This window comes from Petromyzon marinus, chromosome 79 (assembly GCF_048934315.1).
Source record: "Petromyzon marinus isolate PM22_M1 ecotype Great Lakes invasive population chromosome 79, UKy_Petmar_22M1.pri1.0, whole genome shotgun sequence".
NCBI lineage: Eukaryota > Metazoa > Chordata > Hyperoartia > Petromyzontiformes > Petromyzontidae > Petromyzon > Petromyzon marinus.
The window spans coordinates 20,010,615-20,038,280 of NC_133745.1; the positions used below are offsets into that span (position 1 = coordinate 20,010,615).

A 27,666-nucleotide genomic window follows, 5' to 3' on the forward strand; every position below is an offset into this window, starting at 1 on the left:
CACCACTACCATAATCACAACCACAACAACCACCACCACTACCATAACCATCACCACAACAACCACCACCACTACCATAACCATCATCACCACAACAACCACCACTACCATAACCACAAACACAACAACCACCACTACCATAACCACAACCACAACAACCACCACTACCATAACAACCACCACAACAACAACCACCACTACCATAACCACAACAACCACCACTACCATAACCACAACAACAACCACCACTACCATAACTATCACCACCACAACAACCACCACTACCATAACCACAACAACCACCACCACTACCATAACCATCACCACAACAACCACCACCACTACCATAACCATCATCACCACAACAACCACCACTACCATAACCACAACCACAACAACCACCACTACCATAACCACAACCACAACAACCACCATTACCATAACAACCACCACAACAACAACCACCACTACCATAACCACAACAACCACCACTACCATAACCATCACCACCACAACAACCACCACTACCATAACCACAACAACCACCACCACTACCATAACCATCACCACCACAACAACCACCACTACCATAACCACAACCACAACAACCACCACCACTACCATAACCATCACCACAACAACCACCACCACTACCATAACCATCATCACCACAACAACCACCACTACCATAACCACAACAACAACCACCACTACCATAACCACAACAACAACCACCACTACCATAACCACAACCTCAACAACAACCTCCACTACCATAACCACAACCACCACAACCACCACTACCATGACCATCACCACCACAACAACTACCACTACCATAACCACAACCACAACAACAACCACCACTACCATAACCATCACCACCACAACAACCACCACTACCATAACCACAACCACCACAACAACCACCACTACCATAACCATCACCACCACAACAACAACCACCACTACCATAACCACAACAACAACCACCACTACCATAACCATCACCACCACAACAACCACCACTACCATAACCACAACCACAACAACCACCACCTCTACCATAACCATCACCACCACCACTACCATAACCATCACCACCACAACAACCACCACTACCATAACCACAACCTCAACAACAACCTCCACTACCATAACCACAACCACAACAACCACCATAACCATCACCACCACAACAACTACCACTACCATAACCACAACAACAACCACCACTACCATAACCACAACAACAACCACCACTACCATAACCACAACAACAACCACTACCATAACCACAACCACCACTACCATAACCATCACCACCACAAAAACTACCACTACCATAACCATCACCACAACAATCACCACTACCATAACCATCAACACCACAACAACCACCACTACCATAACCACAACAACATCCACCACTACCATAACCACAACAACAACCACCACTACCATCACCACAACAACCACCACCACTACCATAACCATCATCACCACAACAACCACCACTACCATAACCACAACCACAACAACCACCAACAACAACAACAACAACCGCCATTCGCCACTAAGTGGCGGTGACGTCACCACGACGCTTGTGCCAGGCTATGTGCACCCTGAGGCCACGTGAAGTGTCGAACGCCCGCTGGCAGGAGGTCACGGGGCAGACCCAGGTGCCACGGGTCGACTGACTGAGATGACTGGCTGATGCACCACCTGTGCCCCCTACTGTGCCAACCTGCTGTGCTTTAGCCACCCGGCGCTCCGCTCGCTGTTGTGAGCGTCGCTCCTCCGCCCTCCGTTGTTGTTGGAGGGCGACTGCCTCCAACTGCCCAGTAGCATCCTTCACGAGCCTCCTCCACAGAGGCCGATCTTGACACCGCTGGTACCAGTCATCGGCAAGTCCACTCAGCTCCACGTCCTCCTGTACCACATCACTCCATCTCTTCTCTAGCCCGTGCCGCGCCCGCTTAGCCCCCTCAATCCGGCCAAACAAAAGCTGTTTCGGCATGCGGTGGCTGGGCATGCGGGCTACATGACCCAGCCATCGCAGCCTTGCCTGCCGGAGGAGCTCACCGATGGGACCCTGCCCAGATCTTTCAAGGATTTGTGAGCTCCTCACACAATCCAGTCTGGTTAAACCCAGGATGGATCGTAGGCAGGTCAGCCTAAATGTTTCTAACCGGCGAAGATGTTCCATTAGGGGGGTCCACGTTTCGCAAGCGTAGAGAAGGGAGGGAATGACCGTGGCCGAGAAGACCTGAAGCTTAGTGCGGAGCGACAGACCAGGTAGCTTCCACACAGCGTTACGCAACCGATGAAAAGATATTGCCGCTCGACTGATTCGGAGTGAGACCTCTGCTGTTAAACTGGAGCCAGTCATAAGCACACTGCCCAGGTATGGGAAACTCTCCACTCTCTCCACAACTGCCCCATCACCGATTGGGAGTTGTGGGGGTGGAGTGTCCGATGGTACAAAATACCCAGGCAGGTGCTTAGTTTTGGTGGGGCTGATGGTAAGGCCCCACCTCTTAGTGGCACGCTCCAGTCTCAGCAGCAGCGTCTGCAACTCCTCCTCTGACTGAGCAGCTATTACCAAGTCATCAGCATACATAACGTGGTTGAGCAATAGGGAGCCATCCCTTGACCGCACCCGGGCATCGATTAGCCTCCCATTATATCTGTACCATATGGAGATTCCCCCGGTACAGCTATTGAAGGCTTCACGAACTACGTGGTCAAAATAGATGTTAAATAATGTGGGAGCCAGAGGACATCCCTGTCGCACCCCAAGGTGTACAGGGAATGGCTCTGACTCCCGGCCACGTAGTTTTACCCGGGCCCGCTCACCATCATGAAGGTCCTTAATGATCGTGAGCAGAGGGTCAGGTACTCCAAAAGCACGAAGAACGACCCAGAGCCCAGGCCTACTGATGGTATCATAGGCCTTGACCAGGTCAATAAAGCAGAGATGTAGGTCTTGTTGGAATTCCCTACACCTCTGCTGTAGCAGACGGACAGAAAATATGGCATCTGTGCAGGACCGCCCTTTCCTGAAACCGCATTGGGGCTCCGCAAGCCTCTCCTCAGCGTGCCTGGCAAGGCGATGCTGAATAATCCTTGCCAGGACCTTTCCCGGCACACTGAGGAGTGAGATGCCCCTGTAGTTGTTACAGTCTGTGCGGTCCCCCTTCTTAAAAAGGGGGACCACCAGGGCATCCTTCCAATCCTGCGGAACCCGTCCAGTGGTCCAGACTGTTGTTATGATGTCATATAGGGCAGTCTGTGCACAAACGCCACCCTCCCTCAGCATTTCGCTTGGGAGATCATCTCTGCCCGCTGCCTTTCCTGGTCTCAGACTCCGGATCGCCTTCAATACTTCCTCAGCAGATGGCACCTCAGCCAGCCACTCACAGGGGGTGACTTCATCCAATATTTGAGGCACCGCAGCCTCAGCAGGGTCATCCTCACTTTGTGCCACGATGTTTTCCTGGCTGTGGGATTTTCCCTCCCCCAGGACCTCACAGAAATGCTCAGCAAATCTGCGAACCTGTTCCTGGGGGTCGGAAATTGGATCACCGTTTTTTCCCCTAATGATGGTAATAGGTGTGGCGCTGCAGGTTACTTTTTTGATGGAGTTAAATAGCGATTTGTGATCACGGGCCACTGAGGCAGACTCCATCTCCTCAGCAACCCGCGACCACCACCCATCCTTGCAGCGCCTCACGGCTCTCCGAACCTCCGAGCGAAGGCTGCGGTAAGCCTCCTCATTCTCTGACGTGGGATTCTGTAGCCGATGACAGTGGGCCTGTCGCTTTTTCTCAACCATCCTGAACAACTCCTCTGTCATCCAGGGTGTCTGGGGAGGTCTGGACCGCGTACCCAAAGCAGCCATTGCAGCTGCATGAGTCACAGTCCTAAACCTCGCCCATTTACCCTCGACATCAGGAGGAGTCGGGGACGATGCCAATCCCAGCCGCAAGCGATGATGAAATTCTCGCTTGCAACTTTCATCAGATAACTGAGACCAGGCCACTTTAGGTTGGAATGGGGTCCTGGGTGTACACCCACCACCGGAGTGGAAGAATGGCAGGCGCATCTTACAGATGACTAGTCGATGGTCAGAGGGCAGATCAGCTCCACGGTAGGTCCTGGTGTCAAGGACATGGGCTCGCATTCGCTGGTCCGTCACTATGTAGTCCAGCAGATGTTCTTGCTTGGACCCGGCATGCATCCATGATGTTGTGTGGATGCGCCGATGCCGGAACAGCGTGTTGGTAATTACAAGCCCATGGGCTGCACAAAAATCTAGCAGCCTCCTACCATTGTTATTGAGCTGATCTGGCCCATGCCCTCCAATCACTCCAGACCAGGTGCCAGTATCATGACCAACTCGGGCATTGAAGTCACCCAACATGATGACTCTATCCCGAGGGGCCACTTTAGCCAGCACCTGTGACAGGAGGTCATAGAAGGCATCTGACTCATCGGCTTTGCCTGCATCCCTCCACGGATGTTCATCTTCGGTGGGGGCATAAGTAACCACGACCACCATTCCTCGCCTCCGGTTGATGGGAAGGCGAGCCCAAAGTAGCCTGGGGCTTACAGCTTCCCACACCTCACCGCCACGCTCCCACGCCCCCTTCATTCTTTTGTTCAAAAGAAGACCCACACCCTGTTGTTTGGCAGTCTGCTGCCCCGAGTAGAGGACTGTCCACCCCTCATGGTGGCAGGAGCCAGAGCCGGTCCACCGGACCTCCTGAATGCCGCATAGATCCAGGCGGTACCGGTCCAGCTCCCGACAGAGGAGTGGCAGCCTCTCCTCTGCAGTGAGCGTTCGAACATTCCACGTGGCCACCCGTAGTGGCTTTTCGTTGTTTCTGGAGTAGCCCCGAGGGTAGGTATTCAATCTCCTGGCTCCGCCAATTGGGGTTTGGCCAGGAGACGTCATAGACGCCTGGCCCCCCGGGGCCTCCGGCACAAGCTTAGTTGTTACATATTTCACTTTAATTCGTGGTTTTGTGGTAATTAATTGAAGGTGGAGGGGTTACCAGCCCCTCGCACCCGTCCAGAGCCCCCGTTTAGCCCCTGTGGTGGACACATATGCCATGAGGGGAGGAGCCAATCAAAATTGGAACTCCCCCCACAGCACTGTCCACGACAGAGTTGCCCGTCCGGCACCGCGAGGAGGTAGGGGGTTGTTTTGCCGGACTACAACAACCACCACCACTACCATAACCATCACCACCACTACCATAACCATCACCACCACAACAACCACCACTACCATAACCACAACCTCAACAACAACCTCCACTACCATAACCACAACCACAACAACCACCACTACCATAACCATCACCACCACAACAACTACCACTACCATAACCACAACAACAACCACCACTACCATAACCACAACAACAACCACCACTACCATAACCACAACAACAACCACTACCATAACCACAACCACCACTACCATAACCATCACCACCACAAAAACTACCACTACCATAACCATCACCACAACAATCACCACTACCATAACCATCAACACCACAACAACCACCACTACCATAACCACAACAACATCCACCACTACCATAACCACAACCACAACAACAACCACCACTACCATCACCACAACAACCACCACCACTACCATAACCATCATCACCACAACAACCACCACTACCATAACCACAACCACAACAACCACCACTACCATAACCACAACCACAACAACCACCACTACCATAACAACCACCACAACAACAACCACCACTACCATAACCACAACAACCACCACTACCATAACCACAACAACAACCACCACTACCATAACCATCACCACCACCACAACAACCACCACTACCATAACCACAACAACCACCACCACTACCATAACCATCACCACAACAACCACCACCACTACCATAACCATCATCACCACAACAACCACCACTACCATAACGACAACCACAACAACCACCACTACCATAACCACAACCACAACAACCACCACTACCATAACAACCACCACAACAACAACCACCACTACCATAACCACAACCACAACAACCACCACTACCATAACCATCACCACCACAACAACCACCACTACCATAACCACAACAACAACCACCACTACCATAACCATCACCACAACAACCACCACCACTACCATAACCATCATCACCACAACAACCACCACTACCATAACCACAACAACAACCACCACTACCATAACCACAACAACAACCACCACTACCATAACCACAACCTCAACAACAACCTCCACTACCATAACCACAACCACAACAACCACCACTACCATAACCATCACCACCACAACAACTACCACTACCATAACCACAACAACAACCACCACTACCATAACCATCACCACCACAACAACCACCACTACCATAACCACAACCACAACAACCACCACCTCTACCATAACCATCACCACCACCACTACCATAATCATCACCACAACCACCACTACCATAACCACAACCACAACAACCACCACTACCATAACCACAACCACAACAACAACCACCACTACCATAACCACAACCTCAACAACAACCTCCACTACCATAACCACAACCACAACAACCACCACTACCATAACCATCACCACCACAACAACTACCACTACCATAACCACAACCACAACAACAACCACCACTACCATAACCATCACCACCACAACAACCACCACTACCATAACCACAACCACCACAACAACCACCACTACCATAACCACAACAACCACCACCACTACCATAACCATCACCACAACAACCACCACCACTACCATAACCATCACCACCACTACCATAACCATCACCACCACAACAACCACCACTACCATAACCACAACCTCAACAACAACCTCCACTACCATAACCACAACCACAACAACCACCACTACCATAACCATCACCACCACAACAACTACCACTACCATAACCACAACAACAACCACCACTACCATAACCACAACAACAACCACCACTACCATAACCACAACAACAACCACTACCATAACCACAACCACCACTACCATAACCATCACCACCACAAAAACTACCACTACCATAACCATCACCACAACAATCACCACTACCATAACCATCAACACCACAACAACCACCACTACCATAACCACAACAACATCCACCACTACCATAACCACAACCACAACAACAACCACCACTACCATCACCACAACAACCACCACCACTACCATAACCATCATCACCACAACAACCACCACTACCATAACCACAACCACAACAACCACCACTACCATAACCACAACCACAACAACCACCACTACCATAACCACCACAACAACAACCACCACTACCATAACCACAACAACCACCACTACCATAACCACAACAACAACCACCACTACCATAACCATCACCACCACCACAACAACCACCACTACCATAACCACAACAACCACCACCACTACCATAACCATCACCACAACAACCACCACCACTACCATAACCATCATCACCACAACAACCACCACTACCATAACGACAACCACAACAACCACCACTACCATAACCACAACCACAACAACCACCACTACCATAACAACCACCACAACAACAACCACCACTACCATAACCACAACCACAACAACCACCACTACCATAACCATCACCACCACAACAACCACCACTACCATAACCACAACAACAACCACCACTACCATAACCATCACCACAACAACCACCACCACTACCATAACCATCATCACCACAACAACCACCACTACCATAACCACAACAACAACCACCACTACCATAACCACAACAACAACCACCACTACCATAACCACAACCTCAACAACAACCTCCACTACCATAACCACAACCACAACAACCACCACTACCATAACCATCACCACCACAACAACTACCACTACCATAACCACAACAACAACCACCACTACCATAACCATCACCACCACAACAACCACCACTACCATAACCACAACCACAACAACCACCACCTCTACCATAACCATCACCACCACCACTACCATAATCATCACCACAACCACCACTACCATAACCACAACCACAACAACCACCACTACCATAACCACAACCACAACAACAACCACCACTACCATAACCACAACCTCAACAACAACCTCCACTACCATAACCACAACCACAACAACCACCACTACCATAACCATCACCACCACAACAACTACCACTACCATAACCACAACCACAACAACAACCACCACTACCATAACCATCACCACCACAACAACCACCACTACCATAACCACAACCACCACAACAACCACCACTACCATAACCATCACCACCACAACAACCACCACTACCATAACCATCACCACCACAACAACCACCACTACCATAACCACAACCACCACAACAACCACCACTACCATAACCATCACCACCACAACCATCACAGACACAACTACTACAACAACCACCACCACAACAACCACCACAACCATCACCACCACAACAACCACCACTACCATAACCACAACCACCACAACAACCACCACTACCATCACCACCACAACCATCACAGACACAACTACTACAACAACCACAACCACCACAACAACCACCACAACCATCACCACCACAACAACCACCACTACCATAACCACAACCACCACAACAACCACCACTACCATCACCACCACAACCATCACAGACACAACTACTACAACAACCACAACCACCACCACTACTACAACAACCAACACCACTACTACAACAACCACGAACCATAACCAACACAACCACCACCACAACCACAACCACCACAACCACCACCCGTGATGTATTTGTCTGTGGTTGGGCAACGTTACCATGGCGATCGGTCTCCCAAAGTCGAGTGCCCAGTTCTCCAGAACGAGCGCAAACCAGAGCCAGAACTCAAACTTGGACTTGGGGCTGTGGAGTCATCAGAATCAGAATCACACAGAGACCCATAGACTCACACAGAGACCCAGAGACTCACACAGAGACCCATAGACTCACACAGAGACCCAGAGACTCACACAGAGACCCATAGACTCACACAGAGACCCATAGACCCACCACACAGAGACCCATAGACTCACCACACAGAGACCCATAGACTCACTCACACAGAGACCCATAGACTCACTCACACAGAGACCCATAGACTCACTCACACAGAGACCCATAGACTCACACAGAGACCCATAGACTCACCACACAGAGACCCATAGACTCACCACACAGAGACCCATAGACTCACACAGAGACCCATAGACTCACCACACAGAGACCCATAGACTCACTCACAGAGAGACCCATAGACTCACTCACACAGAGACCCATAGATTCACTCACACAGAGACCCACAGACTCACACAGAGACCCATAGACTCACACAGAAACCCATAGACTCACCACACAGAGACCCATAGACTCACTCACAGAGAGACCCATAGACTCACTCACACAGAGACCCATAGATTCACTCACACAGAGACCCACAGACTCACACAGAGACCCATAGACTCACACAGAAACCCATAGACTCACCACACAGAGGCCCATAGACTCACTCACACAGAGGCCCATAGACTCACTCACACAGAGACCCATAGACTCACACAGAGACCCATAGACTCACTCACACAGAGACCCATAGACTCACACAGAGACCCATAGACTCACCACACAGAGACCCACAGACTCACGCACACAGAGACCCATAGACTCACTCACACAGAGACCCATAGACTCACACAGAGACCCATAGACTCACTCACACAGAGACCCATAGACTCACACAGAGGCCCATAGACTCACTCACACAGAGACCCATAGACTCACACAGAGACCCATAGACTCACTCACACAGAGAGCCATAGACTCACACAGAGACCCATAGACTCACCACACAGAGACCCACAGACTCACGCACACAGAGACCCATAGACTCACTCACACAGAGACCCATAGACTCACACAGAGACCCATAGACTCACTCACACAGAGATCCATAGACTCACTCACACAGAGACCCATAGACTCACACAGAGACCCATAGACTCACTCACACAGAGACCCATAGACTCACACAGAGACCCATAGACTCACCACACAGAGACCCATAGACTCACACAGAGACCCATAGACTCACCACACAGAGACCCACAGACTCACGCACACAGAGACCCATAGACTCACTCACACAGAGACCCATAGACTCACACAGAGACCCATAGACTCACGCACACAGAGACCCATAGACTCACGCACACAGAGACCCATAGACTCACCACACAGAGACCCATGGACTCACTCACACAGAGACCCATAGATTCACTCACACAGAGACCCATAGACTCACTCACACAGAGACCCATAGACTCACTCACACAGAGACCCATAGACTCACGCACACAGAGACCCATAGACTCACGCACATAGAGACCCATAGACTCACGCACACAGAGACCCATAGACTCACCACACAGAGACCCATGGACTCACTCACACAGAGACCCATAGACTCACACAGAGACCCATAGACTCACCACACAGAGACCCATAGACTCACGCACACAGAGACCCACAGACTCACGCACACAGAGACCCATAGACTCACCACACAGAGAACCATGGACTCACTCACACAGAGACCCATAGACTCACACAGAGACCCATAGACTCACCACACAGAGACCCATAGACTCACTCACACATAGACCCATAGACTCACTCACACAGAGACCCATAGACTCACTCACACAGAGACCCATAGACTCACCACACAGAGACCCATAGACTCACACAGAGACCCGTAGACTCACACAGAGACCCATAGACTCACTCACACAGAGACCCATAGACTCACCACACAGAGACCCACAGACTCACACACACAGAGACCCATAGACTCACTCACACAGAGACCCATAGACTCACACAGAGACCCATAGACTCACTCACACAGAGACCCATAGACTCACCACACAGAGACCCACAGACTCACTCACACAGAGACCCATAGACTCACCACACAGAGACCCACAGACTCACGCACACAGAGACCCATAGACTCACTCACACAGAGACCCATAGACTCACACAGAGACCCATAGACTCACCACACAGAGACCCATAGACTCACACAGAGACCCATAGACTCACCACACAGAGACGCACAGACTCACGCACACAGAGACCCTTAGACTCACTCACACAGAGACCCATAGACTCACACAGAGACCCATAGACTCACCACACAGAGACCCATAGACTCACTCACACAGAGACCCATAGACTCACACAGAGACCCATAGACTCACCACACAGAGACCCACAGACTCACGCACACAGAGACCCATAGACTCACTCACACAGAGACCCATAGACTCACACAGAGACCCATAGACTCACCACACAGAGACCCATAGACTCACTCACACAGAGACCCATAGACTCACAGAGACCCATAGACTCACCACACAGAGACCCACAGACTCACGCACACAGAGACCCATAGACTCACTCACACAGAGACCCATAGACTCACACAGAGACCCATAGACTCACCACACAGAGACCCATAGACTCACTCACACAGAGACCCATAGACTCACTCACACAGAGACCCATAGACTCACCACACAGAGACCCACAGACTCACGCACACAGAAACCCATAGACTCACTCACACAGAGACCCATAGACTCACGCACACAGAGACCCATAGACTCACTCACACAGAGACCCATAGACTCACACAGAGACCCATAGACTCACTCACACAGAGACCCATAGACTCACACAGAGACCCATAGACTCACCACACAGAGACCCATAGACTCACTCACACAGAGACCCATAGACTCACTCACACAGAGACCCATAGACTCACCACACAGAGACCCACAGACTCACGCACACAGAGACCCATAGACTCACTCACACAGAGACCCATAGACTCACACAGAGACCCATAGACTCACTCACACAGAGACCCATAGACTCACCACACAGAGACCCACAGACTCACGCACACAGAAACCCATAGACTCACTCACACAGAGACCCATAGACTCACGCACACAGAGACCCATAGACTCACTCACACAGAGACCCATAGACTCACCACACAGAGACCCACAGACTCACTCACACAGAGACCCATAGACTCACCACACAGAGACCCACAGACTCACGCACACAGAGACCCATAGACTCACTCACACAGAGACCCATAGACTCACACAGAGACCCATAGACTCACCACACAGAGACCCATAGACTCACACAGAGACCCATAGACTCACCACACAGAGACCCACAGACTCACGCACACAGAAACCCATAGACTCACTCACACAGAGACCCATAGACTCACACAGAGACCCATAGACTCACCACACAGAGGCCCATAGACTCACTCACACAGAGACCCATAGACTCACACAGAGACCCATAGACTCACCACACAGAGACCCACAGACTCACGCACACAGAGACCCATAGACTCACTCACACAGAGACCCATAGACTCACACAGAGACCCATAGACTCACCACACAGAGACCCATAGACTCACTCACACAGAGACCCATAGACTCACAGAGACCCATAGACTCACCACACAGAGACCCACAGACTCACGCACACAGAAACCCATAGACTCACTCACACAGAGACCCATAGACTCACGCACACAGAGACCCAAAGACTCACTCACACAGAGACCCATAGACTCACCACACAGAGACCCACAGACTCACTCACACAGAGACCCATAGACTCACCACACAGAGACCCACAGACTCACGCACACAGAGACCCATAGACTCACTCACACAGAGACCCATAGACTCACACAGAGACCCATAGACTCACCACACAGAGACCCATAGACTCACACAGAGACCCATAGACTCACCACACAGAGACCCACAGACTCACGCACACAGAGACCCATAGACTCACTCACACAGAGACCCATAGACTCACACAGAGACCCATAGACTCACCACACAGAGGCCCATAGACTCACTCACACAGAGACCCATAGACTCACACAGAGACCCATAGACTCACCACACAGAGACCCACAGACTCACGCACACAGAGACCCATAGACTCACTCACACAGAGACCCATAGACTCACACAGAGACCCATAGACTCACCACACAGAGACCCATAGACTCACTCACACAGAGACCCATAGACTCACAGAGACCCATAGACTCACCACACAGAGACCCACAGACTCACGCACACAGAGACCCATAGACTCACTCACACAGAGACCCATAGACTCACACAGAGACCCATAGACTCACCACACAGAGACCCATAGACTCACTCACACAGAGACCCATAGACTCACACAGAGACCCATAGACTCACCACACAGAGACCCACAGACTCACGCACACAGAGACCCATAGACTCACTCACACAGAGACCCATAGACTCACACAGAGACCCATAGACTCACTCACACAGAGACCCATAGACTCACACAGAGACCCATAGACTCACTCACACAGAGACCCATAGACTCACACAGAGACCCATAGACTCACAGAGACCCATAGACTCACCACACAGAGACCCACAGACTCACGCACACAGAGACCCATAGACTCACTCACACAGAGACCCATAGACTCACACAGAGACCCATAGACTCACCACACAGAGACCCATAGACTCACTCACACAGAGACCCATAGACTCACACAGAGACCCATAGACTCACCACACAGAGACCCACAGACTCACGCACACAGAGACCCATAGACTCACTCACACAGAGACCCATAGACTCACACAGAGACCCATAGACTCACTCACACAGAGACCCATAGACTCACACAGAGGCCCATAGACTCACTCACACAGAGACCCATAGACTCACACAGAGACCCATAGACTCACTCACACAGAGACCCATAGACTCACACAGAGACCCATAGACTCACCACACAGAGACCCACAGACTCACGCACACAGAGACCCATAGACTCACTCACACAGAGACCCATAGACTCACACAGAGACCCATAGACTCACTCACACAGAGACCCATAGACTCACACAGAGACCCATAGACTCACCACACAGAGACCCATAGACTCACACAGAGACCCATAGACTCACCACACAGAGACCCACAGACTCACGCACACAGAGACCCATAGACTCACTCACACAGAGACCCATAGACTCACACAGAGACCCATAGACTCACTCACACAGAGACCCATAGACTCACACAGAGACCCATAGACTCACTCACACAGAGACCCATAGACTCACACAGAGACCCATAGACTCACAGAGACCCATAGACTCACCACACAGAGACCCACAGACTCACGCACACAGAGACCCATAGACTCACTCACACAGAGACCCATAGACTCACACAGAGCCCCATAGACTCACCACACAGAGACCCATAGACTCACTCACACAGAGACCCATAGACTCACACAGAGACCCATAGACTCACCACACAGAGACCCACAGACTCACGCACACAGAGACCCATAGACTCACTCACACAGAGACCCATAGACTCACACAGAGACCCATAGACTCACTCACACAGAGACCCATAGACTCACACAGAGGCCCATAGACTCACTCACACAGAGACCCATAGACTCACACAGAGACCCATAGACTCACTCACACAGAGACCCATAGACTCACACAGAGACCCATAGACTCACCACACAGAGACCCACAGACTCACGCACACAGAGACCCATAGACTCACTCACACAGAGACCCATAGACTCACACAGAGACCCATAGACTCACTCACACAGAGATCCATAGACTCACTCACACAGAGACCCATAGACTCACACAGAGACCCATAGACTCACTCACACAGAGACCCATAGACTCACACAGAGACCCATAGACTCACCACACAGAGACCCATAGACTCACACAGAGACCCATAGACTCACCACACAGAGACCCACAGACTCACGCACACAGAGACCCATAGACTCACTCACACAGAGACCCATAGACTCACACAGAGACCCATAGACTCACCACACAGAGACCCATAGACTCACTCACACAGAGACCCATAGACTCACACAGAGACCCATAGACTCACCAAACAGAGACCCATAGACTCACTCACACAGAGACCCATAGACTCACGCACACAGAGACCCATAGACTCACCACACAGAGACCCATAGACTCACCACACAGAGACCCATAGACTCACTCACACAGAGACCCACAGACTCACTCACACAGAGACCCATAGACTCACCACACAGAGACCCATAGACTCACCACACAGAGACCCATAGACTCACTCACACAGAGACCCATAGACTCACCACACAGAGACCCATAGACTCACCACACAGAGACCCACAGACTCACTCACACAGAGACCCATAGACTCACCACACAGAGACCCATAGACTCACACAGAGACCCATAGACTCACTCACACAGAGACCCATAGACTCACACAGAGACCCATAGACTCACTCACACAGAGACCCATAGACTCACACAGAGACCCATAGACTCACAGAGACCCATAGACTCACCACACAGAGACCCACAGACTCACGCATACAGAGACCCATAGACTCACTCACACAGAGACCCATAGACTCACACAGAGACCCATAGACTCACCACACAGAGACCCATAGACTCACTCACACAGAGACCCATAGACTCACACAGAGACCCATAGACTCACCACACAGAGACCCACAGACTCACGCACACAGAGACCCATAGACTCACTCACACAGAGACCCATAGACTCACACAGAGACCCATAGACTCACTCACACAGAGACCCATAGACTCACACAGAGGCCCATAGACTCACTCACACAGAGACCCATAGACTCACACAGAGACCCATAGACTCACTCACACAGAGACCCATAGACTCACACAGAGACCCATAGACTCACCACACAGAGACCCACAGACTCACGCACACAGAGACCCATAGACTCACTCACACAGAGACCCATAGACTCACACCGAGACCCATAGACTCACTCACACAGAGATCCATAGACTCACTCACACAGAGACCCATAGACTCACACAGAGACCCATAGACTCACTCACACAGAGACCCATAGACTCACACAGAGACCCATAGACTCACCACACAGAGACCCATAGACTCACACAGAGACCCATAGACTCACCACACAGAGACCCACAGACTCACGCACACAGAGACCCATAGACTCACTCACACAGAGACCCATAGACTCACACAGAGACCCATAGACTCACCACACAGAGACCCATAGACTCACTCACACAGAGACCCATAGACTCACACAGAGACCCATAGACTCACCAAACAGAGACCCATAGACTCACTCACACAGAGACCCATAGATTCACGCACACAGAGACCCATAGACTCACCACACAGAGACCCATAGACTCACCACACAGAGACCCATAGACTCACACAGAGACCCACAGACTCACTCACACAGAGACCCATAGACTCACCACACAGAGACCCATAGACTCACCACACAGAGACCCATAGACTCACGCACACAGAGACCCATAGACTCACCACACAGAGACCCATAGACTCACTCACACAGAGACCCATAGATTCACTCACACAGAGACCCATAGACTCACACAGAGACCCATAGACTCACCACACAGAGACCCATAGACTCACTCACACAGAGGCCCATAGACTCACACAGAGACCCATAGACTCACACACACAGAGACCCATAGACTCACACACACAGAGACCCATAGACTCACTCACACAGAGACCCACAGACTCACACAGAGACCCATAGACTCACCACACAGAGACCCATAGAGTCACTCACACAGAGACCCATAGACTCACACAGAGACCCATAGACTCACCACACAGAGACCCATAGACTCACTCACACAGAGGCCCATAGACTCACACAGAGACCCATAGACTCACTCACACAGAGGCCCATAGACTCACACAGAGACCCATAGACTCACTCACACAGAGACCCATAGATTCACTCACACAGAGACCCATAGACTCACACAGAGACCCATAGACTCACACAGAGACCCATAGACTCACTCACACAGAGACCCATAGACTCACACAGAGGCCCATAGACTCACTCACACAGAGACCCATAGACTCACACAGAGACCCATAGACTCACTCACACAGAGACCCATAGACTCACACAGAGACCCATAGACTCACCACACAGAGACCCACAGACTCACACACACAGAGACCCATAGACTCACTCACACAGAGACCCATAGACTCACACAGAGACACATAGACTCACTCACACAGAGATCCATAGACTCACTCACACAGAGACCCATAGACTCACACAGAGACCCATAGACTCACTCACACAGAGACCCATAGACTCACACAGAGACCCATAGACTCACCACACAGAGACCCATAGACTCACACAGAGACCCATAGACTCACCACACAGAGACCCACAGACTCACGCACACAGAGACCCATAGACTCACTCACACAGAGACCCATAGACTCACACAGAGACCCATAGACTCACTCACACAGAGACCCATAGACTCACACAGAGACCCATAGACTCACTCACACAGAGACCCATAGACTCACACAGAGACCCATAGACTCACAGAGACCCATAGACTCACCACACAGAGACCCACAGACTCACGCACACAGAGACCCATAGACTCACTCACACAGAGACCCATAGACTCACACAGAGACCCATAGACTCACCACACAGAGACCCATAGACTCACTCACACAGAGACCCATAGACTCACACAGAGACCCATAGACTCACCACACAGAGACCCACAGACTCACGCACACAGAGACCCATAGACTCACTCACACAGAGACCCATAGACTCACACAGAGACCCATAGACTCACTCACACAGAGACCCATAGACTCACACAGAGGCCCATAGACTCACTCACACAGAGACCCATAGACTCACACAGAGACCCATAGACTCACTCACACAGAGACCCATAGACTCACACAGAGACCCATAGACTCACCACACAGAGACCCACAGACTCACGCACACAGAGACCCATAGACTCACTCACACAGAGACCCATAGACTCACACAGAGACCCATAGACTCACTCACACAGAGATCCATAGACTCACTCACACAGAGACCCATAGACTCACACAGAGACCCATAGACTCACTCACACAGAGACCCATAGACTCACACAGAGACCCATAGACTCACCACACAGAGACCCATAGACTCACACAGAGACCCATAGACTCACCACACAGAGACCCACAGACTCACGCACACAGAGACCCATAGACTCACTCACACAGAGACCCATAGACTCACACAGAGACCCATAGACTCACCACACAGAGACCCATAGACTCACTCACACAGAGACCCATAGACTCACACAGAGACCCATAGACTCACCAAACAGAGACCCATAGACTCACTCACACAGAGACCCATAGACTCACGCACACAGAGACCCATAGACTCACCACACAGAGACCCATAGACTCACCACACAGAGACCCATAGACTCACTCACACAGAGACCCACAGACTCACTCACACAGAGACCCATAGACTCACCACACAGAGACCCATAGACTCACCACACAGAGACCCATAGACTCACTCACACAGAGACCCATAGACTCACCACACAGAGACCCATAGACTCACCACACAGAGACCCACAGACTCACTCACACAGAGACCCATAGACTCACCACACAGAGACCCATAGACTCACACAGAGACCCATAGACTCACTCACACAGAGACCCATAGACTCACACAGAGACCCATAGACTCACTCACACAGAGACCCATAGACTCACACAGAGACCCATAGACTCACAGAGACCCATAGACTCACCACACAGAGACCCACAGACTCACGCACACAGAGACCCATAGACTCACTCACACAGAGACCCATAGACTCACACAGAGACCCATAGACTCACCACACAGAGACCCATAGACTCACTCACACAGAGACCCATAGACTCACACAGAGACCCATAGACTCACCACACAGAGACCCACAGACTCACGCACACAGAGACCCATAGACTCACTCACACAGAGACCCATAGACTCACACAGAGACCCATAGACTCACTCACACAGAGACCCATAGACTCACACAGAGGCCCATAGACTCACTCACACAGAGACCCATAGACTCACACAGAGACCCATAGACTCACTCACACAGAGACCCATAGACTCACACAGAGACCCATAGACTCACCACACAGAGACCCACAGACTCACGCACACAGAGACCCATAGACTCACTCACACAGAGACCCATAGACTCACACAGAGACCCATAGACTCACTCACACAGAGATCCATAGACTCACTCACACAGAGACCCATAGACTCACACAGAGACCCATAGACTCACTCACACAGAGACCCATAGACTCACACAGAGACCCATAGACTCACCACACAGAGACCCATAGACTCACACAGAGACCCATAGACTCACCACACAGAGACCCACAGACTCACGCACACAGAGACCCATAGACTCACTCACACAGAGACCCATAGACTCACACAGAGACCCATAGACTCACCACACAGAGACCCATAGACTCACTCACACAGAGACCCATAGACTCACACAGAGACCCATAGACTCACCACACAGAGACCCATAGACTCACCACACAGAGACCCATAGACTCACTCACACAGAGACCCACAGACTCACTCACACAGAGACCCATAGACTCACCACACAGAGACCCATAGACTCACCACACAGAGACCCATAGACTCACGCACACAGAGACCCATAGACTCACCACACAGAGACCCATAGACTCACTCACACAGAGACCCATAGATTCACTCACACAGAGACCCATAGACTCACACAGAGACCCATAGACTCACCACACAGAGACCCATAGACTCACTCACACAGAGGCCCATAGACTCACACAGAGACCCATAGACTCACACACACAGAGACCCATAGACTCACACACACAGAGACCCATAGACTCACTCACACAGAGACCCACAGACTCACACAGAGACCCATAGACTCACCACACAGAGACCCATAGAGTCACTCACACAGAGACCCATAGACTCACACAGAGACCCATAGACTCACCACACAGAGACCCATAGACTCACTCACACAGAGGCCCATAGACTCACACAGAGGCCCATAGACTCACTCACACAGAGGCCCATAGACTCACACAGAGACCCATAGACTCACTCACACAGAGACCCATAGACTCACCACACAGAGACCCATAGACTCACACAGAGACCCGTAGACTCACACAGAGACCCATAGACTCACTCACACAGAGACCCATAGACTCACCACACAGAGACCCACAGACCCACGCACACAGAGACCCATAGACTCACTCACACAGAGACCCATAGACTCACACAGAGACCCATAGTCTCACCACACAGAGACCCATAGACGCACACAGAGACCCATAGAATCACCACACAGAGACCCACAGACTCACGCACACAGAGACCCATAGACTCACTCACACAGAGACCCATAGACTCACACAGAGACCCATAGACTCACCACACAGAGACCCACAGACTCACGCACACAGAGACCCATAGACTCACTCACACAGAGACCCATAGACTCACACAGAGACCCATAGACTCACTCACACAGAGACCCATAGACTCACACAGAGGCCCATAGACTCACTCACACAGAGACCCATAGACTCACACAGAGACCCATAGACTCACTCACACAGAGACCCATAGACTCACACAGAGACCCATAGACTCACCACACAGAGACCCACAGACTCACGCACACAGAGACCCATAGACTCACTCACACAGAGACCCATAGACTCACACAGAGACCCATAGACTCACTCACACAGAGATCCATAGACTCACTCACACAGAGACCCATAGACTCACACAGAGACCCATAGACTCACTCACACAGAGACCCATAGACTCACACAGAGACCCATAGACTCACCACACAGAGACCCATAGACTCACACAGAGACCCATAGACTCACCACACAGAGACCCACAGACTCACGCACACAGAGACCCATAGACTCACTCACACAGAGACCCATAGACTCACACAGAGACCCATAGACTCACCACACAGAGACCCATAGACTCACTCACACAGAGACCCATAGACTCACACAGAGACCCATAGACTCACCAAACAGAGACCCATAGACTCACTCACACAGAGACCCATAGACTCACGCACACAGAGACCCATAGACTCACCACACAGAGACCCATAGACTCACCACACAGAGACCCATAGACTCACTCACACAGAGACCCACAGACTCACTCACACAGAGACCCATAAACTCACCACACAGAGACCCATAGACTCACCACACAGAGACCCATAGACTCACGCACACAGAGACCCATAGACTCACCACACAGAGACCCATAGACTCACTCACACAGAGACCCATAGATTCACTCACACAGAGACCCATAGACTCACACAGAGACCCATAGACTCACCACACAGAGACCCATAGACTCACTCACACAGAGGCCCATAGACTAACACAGAGACCCATAGACTCACACACACAGAGACCCATAGACTCACACACACAGAGACCCATAGACTCACTCACACAGAGACCCACAGACTCACACAGAGACCCATAGACTCACCACACAGAGACCCATAGAGTCACTCACACAGAGACCCATAGACTCACACAGAGACCCATAGACTCACCACACAGAGACCCATAGACTCACTCACACAGAGGCCCATAGACTCACACAGAGACCCATAGACTCACTCACACAGAGGCCCATAGACTCACACAGAGACCCATAGACTCACCACACAGAGACCCACAGACTCACGCACACAGAGACCCATAGACTCACACAGAGACCCATAGACTCACACAGAGACCCATAGACTCACCACACAGAGACCCATAGACGCACACAGAGACCCATAGACTCACTCACACAGAGACCCATAGACTCACACAGAGACCCATAGATTCACCACACAGAGACCCATAGACTCACTCACACAGAGACCCATAGACTCACAGAGACCCATAGACTCACCACACAGAGACCCACAGACTCACGCACACAGAGACCCATAGACTCACTCACACAGAGACCCATAGACTCACACAGAGACCCATAGACTCACCACACAGAGACCCATAGACTCACTCACACAGAGACCCATAGACTCACACAGAGACCCACAGACTCACGCACACAGAGACCAATAGACTCACTCACACAGAGACCCATAGACTCACACAGAGACCCATAGACTCACTCACACAGAGACCCATAGACTCACACAGAGACCCATAGACTCACCACACAGAGACCCACAGACTCACGCACACAGAGACCCATAGACTCACTCACACAGAGACCCATAGACTCACACAGAGACCCATAGACTCACTCACACAGAGACCCATAGACTCACTCACACAGAGACCCATAGACTCACACAGAGACCCATAGACTCACTCACACAGAGACCTATAGACTCACACAGAGACCCATAGACTCACCACACAGAGACCCACAGACTCACGCACACAGAGACCCATAGACTCACCACACAGAGACCAATAGACTCACTCACACAGAGACCCATAGACTCACCACACAGAGACCCATAGACTCAGTCACACAGAGACCCATAGACTCACCACACAGAGACCCATAGATTCACCACACAGAGACCCATAGACTCACTTACACAGAGACCCATAGACTCACTCACACAGAGACCCATAGACTCACCACACAGAGACCCATAGACTCACCACACAGAGACCCATAGACTCACCACACAGAGACCCATAGACTCACTCACACAGAGACCCATAGACTCACACAGAGACCCATAGACTCACTCACACAGAGACCCATAGACTCACACAGAGACCCATAGACTCACCACACAGAGACCCACAGACTCACGCACACAGAGACCCATAGACACACTCACACAGAGACCCATAGACTCACACAGAGACCCATAGACTCACTCACACAGAGACCCATAGACTCACTCACACAGAGACCCATAGACTCACACAGAGACCCATAGACTCACTCACACAGAGACCCATAGACTCACACAGAGACCCATAGACTCACCACACAGAGACCCACAGACTCACGCACACAGAGACCCATAGACTCACTCACACAGAGACCCATAGACTCAACAGACAGAGACCCATAGACTCACTCACACAGAGACCCATAGACTCACACAGAGACCCATAGACTCACCACACAGAGACCCATAGACTCACTCACACAGAGACCCATAGACTCACCACACAGAGACCCATAGACTCACTCACACAGAGACCCATAGATTCACTCACACAGAGACCCATAGACTCACACAGAGACCCATAGACTCACCACACAGAGACCCATAGACTCACTCACACAGAGACCCATAGATTCACTCACACAGAGACCCATAGACTCACACAGAGACCCATAGACTCACCACACAGAGACCCATAGACTCACTCACACAGAGACCCATAGACTCACGCACACAGAGACCCATAGACTCACCACACAGAGACCCATAGACTCACCACACAGAGACCCATAGACTCACTCACACAGAGACCCACAGACTCACTCACACAGAGACCCATAGACTCACCACACAGAGACCCATAGACTCACCACACAGAGACCCACAGACTCATGCACACAGAGACCCATAGACTCACTCACACAGAGACCCATAGATTCACTCACACAGAGACCCATAGACTCACACAGAGACCCATAGACTCACCACACAGAGACCCATAGACTCACTCACACAGAGACCCATAGACTCACCACACAGAGACCCATAGACTCACTCACACAGAGACCCATAGATTCACTCACACAGAGACCCATAGACTCAAACAGAGACCCATAGACTCACCACACAGAGACCCATAGACTCACTCACACAGAGACCCATAGACTCACACAGAGACCCATAGACTCACCACACAGAGACCCATAGACTCACTCACACAGAGACCCATAGACTCACCACACAAAGACCCATAGACTCACTCACACAGAGACCCATAGACTCACCACACAGAGACCCATAGACTCACTCACACAGAGACCCATAGACTCACACAGAGACCCATAGACTCACCACACAGAGACCCATAGACTCACTCACACAGAGACCCATAGACTCACCACACAGAGACCCATAGACTCACTCACACAGAGACCCATAGATTCACTCACACAGAGACCCATAGACTCACACAGAGACCCATAGACTCACCACACAGAGACCCATAGACTCACTCACACAGAGACCCATAGATTCACTCACACAGAGACCCATAGACTCACACAGAGACCCATAGACTCACCACACAGAGACCCATAGACTCACTCACACAGAGACCCATAGACTCACGCACACAGAGACCCATAGACTCACCACACAGAGACCCATAGACTCACCACACAGAGACCCATAGACTCACTCACACAGAGACCCACAGACTCACTCACACAGAGACCCATAGACTCACCACACAGAGACCCATAGACTCACCACACAGAGACCCATAGACTCACGCACACAGAGACCCATAGACTCACTCACACAGAGACCCATAGATTCACTCACACAGAGACCCATAGACTCACACAGAGACCCATAGACTCACCACACAGAGACCCATAGACTCACTCACACAGAGACCCATAGACTCACCACACAGAGACCCATAGACTCACTCACACAGAGACCCATAGATTCACTCACACAGAGACCCATAGACTCAAACAGAGACCCATAGACTCACCACACAGAGACCCATAGACTCACTCACACAGAGGCCCATAGACTCACACAGAGACCCATAGACTCACACACACAGAGACCCATAGACTCACACACACAGAGACCCATAGACTCACTCACACAGAGACCCACAGACTCACACAGAGACCCATAGACTCACCACACAGAGACCCATAGATTCACTCACACAGAGACCCATAGACTCACACAGAGACCCATAGACTCACCACACAGAGACCCATAGACTCACTCATACAGACGCCCATAGACTCACACAGAGACCCATAGACTCACACACACAGAGACCCATAGACTCACACACACAGAGACCCATAGACTCACTCACACAGAGGCCCATAGACTCACACATAGACCCATAGACTCACACACACAGAGACCCATAGACTCACACACACAGAGACCCATAGACTCACTCACACAGAGACCCATAGACTCACCACACAGAGACCCATAGACTCACCACACAGAGACCCATAGACTCACTCACACAGAGACCCATAGACTCACACAGAGACCCATAGACTCACCACACAGAGACCAATAGACTCACCACACAGAGACCCATAGATTCACCACACAGAGACCCATAGACTCACTTACACAGAGACCCATAGACTCACTCACACAGAGACCCATAGACTCACCACACAGAGACCCATAGACTCACCACACAGAGACCCATAGACTCACCACACAGAGACCCATAGACTCACTCACACGGAGACCCATAGACTCACACAGAGACCCATAGACTCACTCACACAGAGACCCATAGACTCACACAGAGACCCATAGACTCACCACACAGAGACCCACAGACTCACGCACACAGAGACCCATAGACTCACTCACACAGAGACCCATAGACTCACACAGAGACCCATAGACTCACTCACACAGAGACCCATAGACTCACTCACACAGAGACCCATAGACTCACTCACACAGAGGCCCATAGACTCACACATAGACCCATAGACTCACCACACAGAGACCCATAGACTCACCACACAGAGACCCATAGACTCACGCACACAGAGACCCATAGACTCACTCACACAGAGACCCATAGATTCACTCACACAGAGACCCATAGACTCACACAGAGACCCATAGACTCACTACACAGAGACCCATAGACTCACTCACACAGAGACCCATAGACTCACCACACAGAGACCCATAGACTCACCACACAGAGACCCATAGACTCACTCACACAGAGACCCATAGACTCAAACAGAGACCCATAGACTCACCACACAGAGACCCATAGACTCACTCACACAGAGGCCCATAGACTCACACAGAGACCCATAGACTCACACACACAGAGACCCATAGACTCACACACACAGAGACCCATAGACTCACTCACACAGAGACCCACAGACTCACACAGAGACCCATAGACTCACCACACACAGACCCATAGATTCACTCACACAGAGACCCATAGACTCACACAGAGACCCATAGACTCACCACACAGAGACCCATAGACTCACTCACACAGACGCCCATAGACTCACACAGAGACCCATAGACTCACACACACAGAGACCCATAGACTCACACACACAGAGACCCATAGACTCACTCACACAGAGGCCCATAGACTCACACATAGACCCATAGACTCACACACACAGAGACCCATAGACTCACACACACAGAGACCCATAGACTCACTCACACAGAGACCCATAGACTCACCACACAGAGACCCATAGACTCACCACACAGAGACCCATAGACTCACTCACACAGAGACCCATAGACTCACACAGAGACCCATAGACTCACCACACAGAGACCAATAGACTCACCACACAGAGACCCATAGATTCACCACACAGAGACCCATAGACTCACTTACACAGAGACCCATAGACTCACTCACACAGAGACCCATAGACTCACCACACAGAGACCCATAGACTCACCACACAGAGACCCATAGACTCACCACACAGAGACCCATAGACTCACTCACACGGAGACCCATAGACTCACACAGAGACCCATAGACTCACTCACACAGAGACCCATAGACTCACACAGAGACCCATAGACTCACCACACAGAGACCCACAGACTCACGCACACAGAGACCCATAGACTCACTCACACAGAGACCCATAGACTCACACAGAGACCCATAGACTCACTCACACAGAGACCCACAGACTCACGCACACAGAGACCCATAGACTCACTCACACAGAGACTCATAGACTCACACAGAGACCCATAGACTCACCACACAGAGACCCACAGACTCACGCACACAGAGACCCATAGCCTCACTCACACAGAGACCCATAGACTCACACAGAGACCCATAGACTCACCACACAAAGACCCATAGACTCACTCACACAGAGAACCATAGACTCACCAAACAGAGACCCATAGACTCACTCACACAGAGACCCATAGACTCACACAGAGACCCATAGACTCACCACACAGAGACCCATAGACTCACTCACACAGAGACCCATAGACTCACCACACAGAGACCCATAGACTCACTCACACAGAGACCCATAGATTCACTCACACAGAGACCCATAGACTCACACAGAGACCCATAGACTCACCACACAGAGACCCAT

The 27,666-nt window shown here is 51.0% G+C and overlaps 1 protein-coding gene across 1 annotated transcript in view; it reads right to left on the reverse strand.

Moving 5' to 3' along the window:
• CLN6 (CLN6 transmembrane ER protein) overlaps positions 1 to 27,666 on the reverse strand; it is a 70,114-nt gene that overhangs the window by 24,536 nt on the left and 17,912 nt on the right. Inside the window, exon 3 of the mRNA XM_076056972.1 lies at positions 8,918 to 9,002. Within this exon, the coding sequence (XP_075913087.1) occupies positions 8,918 to 9,002 (85 nt within the window). The remainder of the gene's footprint in view (positions 1 to 8,917; positions 9,003 to 27,666) is intronic.